General features: G+C 35.7%; 1 protein-coding gene across 1 annotated transcript; it reads right to left on the bottom strand.

Moving 5' to 3' along the window:
• Window positions 1–3706: 3706 nt before the first annotated feature.
• LOC134000791 (CD209 antigen-like) lies at window positions 3707–9207 on the bottom strand. The gene is made up of 7 exons (XM_062440278.1): window positions 9057–9207; window positions 8544–8674; window positions 7164–7262; window positions 6261–7055; window positions 5802–5944; window positions 4809–4918; window positions 3707–4686 (listed from the first exon to the last, which is right to left on the bottom strand). Exons 2-7 carry the CDS (start codon window positions 8650–8652, stop codon window positions 4539–4541), a joined length of 1404 nt encoding a protein of 467 aa, XP_062296262.1. The 5' UTR covers window positions 8653–8674; window positions 9057–9207; the 3' UTR covers window positions 3707–4538.
• Window positions 9208–13037: the final 3830 nt, after the last annotated feature.

The following is a 13037-nucleotide window of genomic DNA, read 5'->3' as shown; positions in this document are numbered from 1 at the left end:
ACTAGCGTATAACCTGCTGTAGCACTTTAACACCTAAGGTGTTGCTTTCCCAGCAATATATTCACCTAAAGGTCCTGTTTTAACAGTAAAATGTGTTAGCAGAAGCACAACTAATGCAATACCAATTTGGTTAGATTTTTTTTTCTCATAAAGGAGTAAAGGTTAGTAGTATGAGGGTTGTAACACAGAGGAAATGCTAAGTTAAAAAAAGAGTCATACAACAAAAAGCATTAATTATATTCCATCATCGAAGTTCATTCTTGAACTTTGGGAACAGCAGAAGGAATTGTGTGATGTCTGTTCTTTTTGTGGATTGACCGGGTCTAATTCAGGTGGCAAATGGCCAACTGGGGACAATTGTCAGTTGATCTAGCTTACATTGACAGTAAAAGTTGTTGAAAAAGCCAGCATCCACCTTGTACACCCTGTTTAACTGGTGTCGTCAGTTAAGTTTGGCCTCGGACCAATTTTTTTCTAAGCCAGTAGATGGCAGGCAAAAGCATAATCAAAAACTAATTTAAGGAATTGTGTATGTATATATAAACATATGAAGCAGGGGGAAAAAGAAACTGGAACTTGCGACAGAACACCTTATAAAACAAGGTACTTACAGAGAATGGATACAATTAAAATAACTCAATAATAAATGTATATGTAATGATGTTAATGTTTTTCATAAAATGAAACTGAGCGTATAACCTGCTGTAGCACTTTAACACCATAGGTTAAACACTTTATATTGCCAAGTGCATGAGACATGCTTCTCACTTAATGTTAAAACTTAAAACCGGGATCATATAGTGTAGTATCTAAATAACGCAAACAATATTTAGCATCTGATTAGCTTTCCCAGTATTTTTTAGATGACAATGAATATAGGATGCATATATTTTAATGAGAAAGCATGGGACACAGAATGTCTGTCTGTCGGTTGTGTGTGAAAGTATAGTAAAGTATGTGAAGCTGAGACTTTTAACCTGTCAGTACACATGGAGCTGCTCCCACACAGCATTGCAGCAAAACTGAGAACTCACCACCAACCTGTTTGAGTGGGCATGGTAGTGGATTATCTAGATAGACAGATGAATACAGACACACATAGACCTGATGCTACAATGTAAGTGTATATGTTGTACAACACTGCACTTGAGCTCTTATGTGGCTATAAACTGTATGCCACTACACAATACAATTTAGTAATAGTAATATGTAAAACATAATATGATGTTTGCACATTGTTTTCTCTAAACTAAAGGTTTATGACACAAGTCGGTTTCATTAAATTGAAATTACATGTAGGATGTAAGAAAAAGTGAAGGAATTATATAGTTAGGTTTGTTAGATAACGTAGAAGATTTAATTAACTGTATGAAAATATATTTTCCCAAAGATATTGAAATCGAAATAAACTCAAGATAGAATATAATTATAAATACAGTATGTTAATATGGAGCAGAGAGGAGGACTTTCTTTATAACAGACAGAATTAATGCATGTGTGGATACAAAACTAACCATATACTGACAAAAGAAACACTGCTTGACAAAGTATAATTTGTTCCTCATCCATGTTCGGAGTCACTGGATTCAGCATTTCTTCGGCCTACAGTTTTGTCTTTTAACATTTTTATTTTTACTATTATTATTTTTTCTTATTATCAGCTTGTCAATCATGCAACTGTAAAGCACTTTGAACTACACTATTCTGTATGAAAGATGCTATATAAATAAAGTTTGATTGATTGATTGATACAGCAGGTAGAGCCACTCAAAAACTACAGATTAGTGTATGTTTGATGTGAGTAGGAAGGGCAGACGCTGCAAACAACGACTCTTCAGTGATGCTTGAAATCTGAAACAATTTGCCTGTTTAACATCTTCAATTAAATGTGTGGATAATCCAATTTGTTATACTGCAGTTAATAAGTAAGGATTGTTGTACATATGTTAAAACAATCAATTGTTCTGTCAATGTTGCTGCTCATTAGGTGAAATATTCAGTTATTGTTTGTCTTTTCAAAAAGATCTAAGGAGGAAGAAAATGAAAGGAACACCCAGTACTGAGAGAGTAATGAGAACACACTCTTAGGAAAATGCGAAGGCGTATTGGAAAGGATTGAGTAGGATATCTGCCAAACAGTGGAGAAAATCCAAGCAACACTATGTTGGTTTCAAAGCATAGTTAATGTTGAATGTTGATTATGTAGCACAGTGGAGATAAATGCTGGTCAGTGCAGCTTTCCCAGCAATATATTCACCTAAAGGTCCTGTTTTAACAGTAAAATGTGTTAGCAGAAGCACAACTAATGCAATACCAATTTGGTTAGATTTTTTTTTCTCATAAAGGAGTAAAGGTTAGTAGTATGAGGGTTGTAACACAGAGGAAATGCTAAGTTAAAAAAAGAGTCATACAACAAAAAGCATTAATTATATTCCATCATCGAAGTTCATTCTTGAACTTTGGGAACAGCAGAAGGAATTGTGTGATGTCTGTTCTTTTTGTGGACTGACCGGGTCTAATTCAGGTGGCAAATGGCCAACTGGGGACAATTGTCAGTTGATCTAGCTTACATTGACAGTAAAAGTTGTTGAAAAAGCCAGCATCCACCTTGTACACCCTGTTTAACTGGTGTCGTCAGTTAAGTTTGGCCTCGGACCAATTTTTTTCTAAGCCAGTAGATGGCAGGCAAAAGCATAATCAAAAACTAATTTAAGGAATTGTGTATGTATATATAAACATATGAAGCAGGGGGAAAAAGAAACTGGAACTTGCGACAGAACACCTTATAAAACAAGGTACTTACAGAGAATGGATACAATTAAAATAACTCAATAATAAATGTAAATGTAATGATGTTAATGTTTTTCATAAAATGAAACTGATTTTGCAGCAACTGCAGGGTTGAGCGGAGGTGTTTTTAGATTAAAACAGCTCAGACAGCTGAAAGAAACTAAACATTTCCACAGAGGTAAGATGAACTATGGCTCAAACTATGGTACAGTAATTTTCTGTGGTTTCATTACTTCGAGTGAAAACTTTATTTAGTTATTTGAGAGATTGTAAGTGATTGGTGCATCTTATACAGTATCTCCCACATGAACTCTCTTTTCATCACACATCCTGAACTGTTTTGTGACAAATGTGTCCAAATGTTTCAGAAGTAGAAATAAATGACGTCTTTAAGACGAAACAAAGTTGACTAATGCTGGCTGAATGTCATCTGGTTCTACTTGAGGTGCAAAAACATGAAACTGTATTTGCTTAAAGTCAGCTATATCTAAATATGCATAGGCAAAGCCATTTGCCATCATACTAGTAACATGTAAGCATTACACCCCTGTCATCCTAGGAATAGATGTAACTTTCCTTTGGCATTTCGTCAGTTCTAAAAAGCCTGAAAAGGGTTATAGAGAAAAGAATCATTAGGTACTTTGTCATTTCTCTACCAGATATCACTACTAAGCAAACTCTGAAATAGTTTAAACACAAGCACAAAAACTTCTACACAGGTGAACAATATTTTAGTTGTAACTGTATTTGTCAAAAGGCTCATGTAATGTAAACTAGTTTTGTGTAGTGGTCATTATATTAAGTGTAATCTTTTGGTTGGACTTGACTCAAAATTGGTAGGAACTTTCTTTTGGCCTCCATGTGTGTAATAATATTATTCTTAATCTGTGTACTCTCCTGATTAATGCAGCATAACACACATTCATTATTTATTCATCATTATCATTATAAGAACATAGCAATATAAATTGTTCTAATATATATGGCTTCATGCAGGTGTTTAAGGTACCTGAACATATAGATGAGCTCTATGAATGCAAGTCATTACATTAGTAGTACAAGATGAACAATGTGCAATCAATTCATTGTGTGTTTACAGAAATGAATAACTAAAATGTCTTTATATGAATATAAAATCAAATTTAAAAAATACATATAATTGAATTGTAATCAACATTCTGGGACATTTCAGTAGTAAAAGCACAACTTGAATGATTATTAATTTTGAAAAAATAATACAGTATATTTATTGCTGGTGTCCTCTGAAATCAGTGTGAGGCACTTATATGGTTGTGCACTAATGCCTTCTTGGTCAAACGTCAAGCAACGATAACTGAGTACAGAAATTGTTGAGTGACTTTTACTGCCACAAAAGGTTGGGAAAAAATGCAATTTCACATGTACATCTCATTCATTTGTCAATCAACCAATCATAGTAGTAAATTAAATTGATAAAATCTCAGTGTTTTTTTTTTTTTTGTTTTTTTTTTTTTACATATACGGTAGCTATACTGAATATTAATTAGTTATCATTCTTTAAAATGCCAGCCTGTGAATATCTAATCATCTAAGGCAAAAAGAAGCCATTATATGAGCATAATTGTGTCTACAGTATGTACAGCTATCAATGGAAATCCCTGTCCCCCCACAACAGCCTGTATCTGCACCAGCACAAGCTGATCCACCTGCTAGATTCAACTTGTCAATACATTCCTAGTGAAACAAACGTACATGTTGGTTTTTAACTGTTAACAAACCGACATCTCGCAAATAAAGTTTTGTTCAAGGCTACAGTTCTCATCATTCCACTCGCCCTGTCTGGTCGCACGGTGCCAGAACTCCACACAGTCCTGGTCTCTTCCGTTGTAGCTGTTGGGCTGGCCTGAACCCCAAAACCTATAGTCCAGAGGGAGACATTCAAATTGAAATTAAATACTAATCTATCGTTGGGTAGTTTAAATCAACAATGTGGAGAGATTTTATTTTGGTCATGAAGAGATATGAGTCTTGTCTCTTACGTTGTGGTCATTGGGGTCCCATCCACCCATTGCCACTGCCCTTCTACTCCTTTATCAGTCAGTCCAATCCAGACTTCTTTGTCACTTCCATACAGGCCATTGATGAAGTTCTATGAGGGAAAAGCAATACACTTAAAGCTATTGTAGTGGTTTTTCACACATGAAATAGCATTAAAATAAAAAAACAACAACGATATTTTACTTTATGATCACGTCATACATACAGTACAATTAGGGTATAGTGGAGAAAATTGCTTAATAGCAGAATTTTTCAGTCTATTTCAGCTCACTGTTTTGGTTCACTTTCAACCCTCATCAACCCCAGCTTAAATAGAGAGATATTTTTTAAAAGAGTGAATATATGCATTGGGCTCCTTTGTGTGAAAATTGTTTCTAAACATAGCCGCCATTTAAACTGTATAAGGTTATTTTAATGTTTTGTTGGCTATGTATTCCACTAACCCCAAGTTGCCAATAAATCAGTTAATGAAGCTTTATCTAAGATTTAAAGCATAATTCAATATATGAATTGGGTTTTTTTGTATATGGGAAAGATATACTATAACAAAACCTATTGTATGTTTTGGTGTATTTAGGATTAATTGAATTAACTTTAACACATTCTTGAGCATCTTTTTTTCATTGCCAGTTTCATTTAGGTTAGATGCATTTTAGAAGTAGATAGCTTAGCTTCTTGTGAGTGCTTGGCTGCTTTGTTGACCACATTGTCAGAGATTTTTCAGTTTCTCACATTTTCAGTTTTATAGTTTTTTTAAATTACGATTATTTAAAACAGGTTTGGATGAGGGTAGAAAACTGAACCAAAACAGTAAAGTGTGAGTGAGTGAATGAGTAGAAAGGTGTAAGACACGTTGTGGAGTTGGATATTCAATCAAAAGCCCTCCAGAAGCTGGGTCATTATGCTTTCAGAATAAAAATGTTTATAGTAAAATCTGCACGTACATGCATATAAAAAAATGCACACAGACATACCATCTCTTCTTTGGTCTTCACGATTGCCAAATCTCCTCCTTTGTTTTGACAGTATTCTCTGCTGTTGCTCCAGGATTTCTGGCTAACGGAAGTGAAGTAGCAGCTCCCCTCAAACTTTTGCCAGCCAGTGGGACACTTCTTACCTGTAATGGTATTCATCGATCAATAACCAAACACTAACCGGCATATGTCTTCAAGAGCACTGAGAGAACATTTTTAGGTAGTTTTCTGTAGTAAAAAAGTTTTGGATTTGTTTGTCATCAGATGGCATTTCACACAAAAATATATTTTACTTGTGTACTGAGAGTCTATATTTCAAATCTAATCAAAACAAAATTCAACCATTGTTTTCAGCTGTGACCAGCATCATTTTGTCAAAAAAGCCACACGCAGATGAAATTTGCAAATTTGAAACAAGTTTGATACATGCTGTTTTTTAATCTCTTTCTGTCAGTTTACCTTGAATCATTATGTTCAGTCTGTCAAATTCCGCCTTAAACTGGTCTCTCTCAGCAGTCAGGTTGTCGTTTTTCATTCTCATCAGGTCTCTCTCCTCAGTTGCATTTTTGGATGTGCTTTCAAGCTCTTTTTTCTCTTGAATCAAGGAATTGTAAGAAGCCCGCAACTCTTCTGTGGCATTTACAAGTAAGCTGTAAGTAACCTGGAGAAGGTCTTTCTGTGTCGTTACGTTTTTGTGACTGCTTTCTATCTTGTCTTTCTCACTGGAAGAGAAGTTGTATCTGCCCTGTAAATGCTCTATTTCCAGAATCAGAGTGTTGTAGCTCATTTGCAACTGCTCTTTTGATCTGGTTGCATTATTGAATTTGTTCTGTAAATTGTCCCTCTCTTTGGTCACTGAGGTCAAACGGACCTCTAAGTCCTTTTTGGTGTTGAGCATTGTAGTGTATGAATTTTGCAGTATCTCTTTGTTTTTAGTCAAGGCATTGTTTTCAGTCTCTAACTTGATTTTAGCTGCCTTTACCTGCTCTAACTCCTTGCTTGAAGCAGCAGCACTGGCCTGTGACTGACTTAGATCAACTTTATATTTGCTTGCTTGTTCAATCAGTAATTTGTTATTGGTCTGTGTTTGATCTCTCTTTTTAGATAAGAATTCATAACTTTGCTGTAACTGATTATGGGTGACTTCAAAATCCCTTTTCTCTTTTTGAACCGACTTCAGGCTTTCTTGCAGGGTTTCTTTCTCTTTATTCATGGTTACTTCTTTGACCTCTTGGAATTGTTCCACACTTCGGTCTGCCACAGAGGATAAAAAACACATTGTCAATCAGTGATTTTACCACAACATCAGGGAACTTTGTGAAAGATGAATATTCAACAGGGAAAGCATAAGGGTAGACTCACAATGAGCACTCTGACCTATGACCCCAGCCAACAGGAGGACACACAGCAGCCCGAGGCAAACTGTTGCAACCTTGAAAGGGCTGTTCCTCACCACGTAGACTGAACAACAGCAAGAGCAAGAACAGAAACTTGAAATTGATGAAGTGATTTCAGGAACTTGTGGTTAGCCTCCTCAGTAATGTGATGGCGAATGGTATTACAAAATACTCTACAGGATATCCACTTTAACAGAAAGTGCTGACTATGTGTTATTAAGAAATGCACATGATTTATTATTATAATTATATATAACATATAACAGCTTAAATCACATATAATTTGTAAAATATCTAAGAAGCCAAAGGAACTGGCAAACCTAGTAAGATGTACCTGTAGCTTGTTTTAACTTTTGATGTAGACAATTTGTTAAATTGAGAATTTTTTTTATGGGTAAAATAAATACACAGAAATAAATGTTTTGGCTAATCCTGGGAATTAACTACCTGGAAAATCAGATACATTATCACATTAATATAACAACTTTGTTAATCCCATGCTGCAAATAGTCAGTCCTGTTCGGTGCAATTTTGCAACATTGTCCACATTGACCAAAGACAACTAATGATACTAATGAAATAAATGCCTTAATATATATTAAATGGCAAATTTTCAATAAATTGTCAAATTCCTACTGTCTCATACTGTGTTATAGTTTAATTTAGCTTCTTTAGTCCCAGTGATTTTTTCTTTTACTTTCTCCAGTGGCGGCTTTGTTAACCACATTTTTAGAGAAGCTTCCTGAAATTTCAGGAATTTAAACTGAATTAAAGCAATAATAGTAGATTATTTAGGCCACATTTAGGAAACAAGAACAAGGTAGGAACACAACACCTTATCACTTTATACTTTCGTTGTTGCAGCAAACATGTTTTTAATGCAGTCCAATATTTCCCCCTTCTTTTAGGTCTGCATCTCCGCTAATTCCTGAGGGAACGATTTGGTTTTAAAGCTCCACTGTTTTATCAAGCTAGTTGCTAATTTTGTGGGCCTACTGTTTGGTGTTGGGCAGTTAGCTTAAAGAAGGTTTATGAGCATTCTTTTAAACTCCTGAAACATGACTCCAAACGAATGCTAATGTTGTTCTGTGTTAGCTGTGGAAATAGGCAATTGTTTGCTAACATGTTTGCTATATAAACACTGTGATGTACTGTGTCAGTCTGTGTATTTATTTATTTATTTATTCATTTCGGAGAAATCATAAATGGAACAAAAGAGACAGGACTGAAAAAGAAAAAATGTTCTGTGGAGCTTTGAGGGAGTGACTGCTGACAGTTTGGTTTGGTCTCATGGTACCAATTGTGTAAATATCACCCAGCCTTATTTGAAATGAAGTTTTATTACCTGAATTCCGAAACCTGGGAATGCCATCCTCTAAAAGTTGCTTGTAGCCGACTTTATTGTCATCAATGTCCATGTTTGTCACTGTAGAGGACTTGAACTCGACAGTCATGTTTGCATCTGCTCTGGAGAGTCTGAACAATAAAACAAAAGAGAAAAAGCAGCATCTGCTTTAATTCTTCAATGTTTTACTACATTACAAATATTACTACAAAATCTCCCCCCTTTAAGTCATTTCACTCTCTTTTATGTTCCTCTATTACATGCCCTCCAGTTCATATCTTTCCATAAAGAAGATGCAGAGTATATCAATATTGTTTTGTTTTTTTGTATTCTTAGGAAAATGAAAATGATCTATTTACATGGTCAGTGTGCTGAAATGTGACTTCTTTGTCGCTAATAGCTTAAAATAATAGACTTGGTGTTCCAGAATTTTACAATGCAAGAAGTGTATTAGTGCTAGGTTTTGGAATATAGTAAATCATGAATGTAAGATATACACAAAGTAAATCTTACCTTTCCTTGAAGAGATGAAGCCAAAAACAACCAAAGAATTGGATATATTAAGGAGTTTGAAACTGAAGTCTAACTTATAAATTGTCTCCTGTGACTTCACCCTGCAAAGACAATGTCGTTATGCTGCCTGGAATGCCACATTCACAATAAATGTCTGCATTCCTAAAACTGACCAGTGGACCAGATTTAAGAGATGGTCAGTAGGCGGAGTGAAAGCCTCCAACCTTCCTTCCTGAATCTGAGTTAGTCTGAAAAATCAGACTGAGGAGTGTTTATGTTGAAATAATACTCAGGATACTCTTGGCCTTCTGATAGTGCAGTTTGTGGTGTTATTATAAGCTTTCATATAGCTTTCTTTCTTTATTAGTTTTATAATCATCGTAACTGCAATTTGAACCTAACAAGTTAAACCTATTTGTGAAATGAATGGGTGTCCCACTGGAATAAACACCTCCTCTCCAGGTACTTAAAACTCATCACATCAAGCCACTGTTCATCTTCAATAAAAACCATTGACATTAAAACCCTGTTAAGTTTTCATTTGGTGCCAACTGAAATAAAGATCTGAGGAAGCGTTGGGCCCATTTCAAAACACAAACCACATGTTGACATGAACGGATATAAGAAAGAGAACACAGAAATGCTGAACATGCAGTTTTCATATCATCATAATGTAAAAGTCTGAGTCAGGTCAGTTACTCAAGTTTTGTGCCAGTTTTTGTGCCAGTTTTTACACTCTTAGAACATACACAGAATGCTTGTAAATCATTGTTCAGACTGTTTCATCTTGCTGTGATCATTAATACACAACAGTATGAGTATTGTTAACACCAAACAGTGATTGTTTGAGAATGTAGAAATTTTAATTTTGTCTGTTTGTGTTTTCTCACATTTATCTGAACTTGATGAGTATATCTACTACTTTATGTATGATGCAGTATACTCGCACATCACTCTTATTGTTACACATTTCATATACAATACTCTCAGTGCTCAGATTACTATAGAGCTCACTTATGGACATATTCATGTTGACAAATGGTTCACCATTTTTCAAGTGTGTCTTATAACAATATTCAGGTGTCCATATGAACAGTGGGGAAAAAAGGCGTTTTTTTTAATTTTTTTATTGTAGAACACCTGACTTGAATGAGCCTAACAAATGAGATCAGGCTTAAGCGGTTCCATAAAGGCCGATCCACATGAGCAAAATCAGACTAATTCAAGACAGGCTTGAGTATTCAGACTAATTGTGTGTGCCATTCATAAGCAGCGTATGACGTTGAACACAGATCAGACGGATTCACAATGGCTCCACAATGGCAGACACTTCTGCTGGAGATATATGAAGAATTTAAACATATGATCACAAAAAGAGGTAATACAGCAGCAATAAATAAAATCCAAGAGAAAGGCTGGCAGGAAATTGCTGATCGATTGAATGGGTCTGATCTGTCTCTGAAGGTGCGCTCTTGTTGTAGTGCCCTGTGTACTACGACAGCTCTGCCATGTACAAGCTCCTCAATCAAGGAACACGCCATGACTAACAGAGAAACAGTGCATGGGTTGAGGTCGTTATAGACCGGACCTTAATTAGTTAAAAGAAAAAGGGAAACACCTTGACATGCATCCACTAAACACGTCTTAGTTTACTTTTTAGACATTATTTTAAATGTACTAATCAGTAACCAATACCTTTTAAAACAGCATTTCCTACCAAGAAAATAGCAGTTTAAATAATATGGTTTTAAATATTACATTTCTTGTCCAGATATTTTTGCAGTTCAATATTTATGAGGCTATTATTCTGTCAGGGTAATATATATTTACTAAGCATATGCCTCAATGTCTCAATGTGAGATATCATGAACACATATTATATGTGGGTTATGTGTGTATTAAACGTGTCAACATTTTTTTCAGTAAATATATTTGCAATGAGGATACTCACATAAAAATTCTCACCAGACTTTGGTATTAACTCAAGACATCCACAAATATAAAGAAACTTTTTATAGCTCATCAATATGCAGTAACCCAGCTGATACTAACTTGCACAGATAGAGTAGAATGACTGTCTAACTACTTACAGATTTCAGCTGGTTCCTTGCCTCTCCTTGCCTTGGTGTGTTGCTTTTTCTTAGTGTGTTAAATACTTTTTCCCTGTGTCATTCCACTTTATTACAACATCATTTTATGTATGGGCTTTAATGTTATGATTTCTTTATATGGGTGGATTTCTTGTGTTAATACCAAAGTACTAAAACAAATGTTGACGCTTCAATACTTATTTCTCCCATTGTATATACATTTATACACTCTATACATATGAGTATATATAGTAAATCATTTCTTTCAGGTTAGTGTCATGGCTAAGCAGCAACTCAGGCTAAGCCTGACAATTAGCCTGGTCTGGACCAGATTAGTTTGCCAGCATAAGTTGCCGTGGTAACTGAGCTTGAACTATGCTGACCTTGCTTTATTGACACGGATTTGCCGGAAAATGACCCTGACTAATGAAATAATAACTGAGGGTTACATTTTAGCTCTTGATGACTTGTCAAAAGGGTGCGGATGTGGGGAAAACTTTAATCAGCAGTGTTTCAAAACTGCAAAACAACTCACGCTTAGTCGGGTTCCTGTGAAAATGATACAACAAATCAGCAATAACACATCCCAGCCAGAACAAAGTCAGGAAACTCACAGCTGCCCAAAGGAAAGTGTGTGCAAGTTCTGCCATATAATCATCATCTCAATCATAACTTTACAAATGTAGAGTAAAAGTAAACCAAAAAAAAATCAGTTTCCTATTACTTATTTAATCCATTAAATGTGCACAGACCTTGGACTTAATTGTAGGAATGTGAAATAATGGTGAGTCACCTTTCATCTTGATTCAGGGCAGTTTTCCATTAGCATCAGAAAATTATCTGTGATGGTGATGTATTCTGTGAGTTTTATCAGAGATCTCATTCAGGATGTAAGGTCAGTAATATTGTGGTAATTCGGATTCATTCTCACAGTGTGTGATATTGCATATTCATGCGTTTCTGCCTCTAGCTGAGAGGAGAAGTTCTCCCAGAGGACACTAAATTTAGCTGAACTGAATGGGGAAATGCGAGTTCCCTGACCCAGCCTTTCTCAACCGGAGTACCGCTATACTCTGGGTTGCTTTCTTGCTTCATCCGTTTTTCTATCAAAAATTATTAAACTATAGTTACAACTTATTGATGAAAATGCAGATCATTAACTGTCTGATGCATCATCAAAATTTGTCTCGCATGCACTTTTCCTCATGTTAAGACATCAACATCAGAATCAGCGAATGAATAGTGTTTTTTTTTCTTTTTATTACCACGTGATGCATGCTGACTTATGAAACAGTTGGGTGAAACAGTGCACACAAACTATCATGGCATGTTTTTGTGAAAAGAAAGACTACTCATAATCAGATGACTCGGAATCTGAGCCGTCAACTTCCTCATCCGTTTGTAGCCCAGCAACGAGAGTAGTTGAGGCCAGCAGCAAGACCAAGAAAACACAGTACGCTGACAACTACAACTACTTTATCTTTATCAGGGATCCATCATGCCTTCTTCCACTGTGCCTGGTATGTGGTATGAAATTGTCAAATCAAGCAATGATTCTGAGCAAACTTAAAAAATACCTTTGACAACAACTCAACCGACAAGAGCAAGTGATGATGACGTCTGCAAAAGTGTCACAGAGTGTACCAGAGGTTAGCTATCTAGTGGCCGATATAGTAGCTAAGGTTAAGAAGCAACACATGATTACCAGCATGCACAACAAATTGCAACAAAATGCTGGGCCCACAAGCATTGAAAGAAATTGCGACAGTTCTCCTGTCAGACTGGATGTCCAGATGTGGTATTTATTTTTATTATTTGACAGAAACCTTTGATGGCAGTTTCCAACAGCTGCTGAGACAACACATGTTAACAGTTAGTAAGCCAACTGAAG

The sequence above is a fragment of the Scomber scombrus genome, chromosome 2, assembly GCF_963691925.1.
Source record: "Scomber scombrus chromosome 2, fScoSco1.1, whole genome shotgun sequence".
Taxonomy (NCBI): Eukaryota; Metazoa; Chordata; class Actinopteri; order Scombriformes; family Scombridae; genus Scomber; species Scomber scombrus.
Note: the sequence above shows the minus strand (reverse complement) of the source record. Positions and strands in the feature narration are given on the sequence as shown.

What these genes read in the sequence shown, in the direction of transcription:
- LOC134000791 (XM_062440278.1), bottom strand. Translation starts at nt 8,652, where the DNA reads ATGACTGTCGAGTTCAAGTCCTCTACAGTGACAAACATGGACATTGAT. An exon ending in CATAGGTCAGAGTGCTCATT is followed by an intron (nt 7,056 to 7,163) that starts GTGAGTCTACCC and finishes CCTCTGTGGCAG; the next exon opens with ACCGAAGTGTGGAACAATTC. An exon ending in GGGACCCCAATGACCACAAC is followed by an intron (nt 4,687 to 4,808) that starts GTAAGAGACAAG and finishes TCTGGACTATAG; the next exon opens with GTTTTGGGGTTCAGGCCAGC.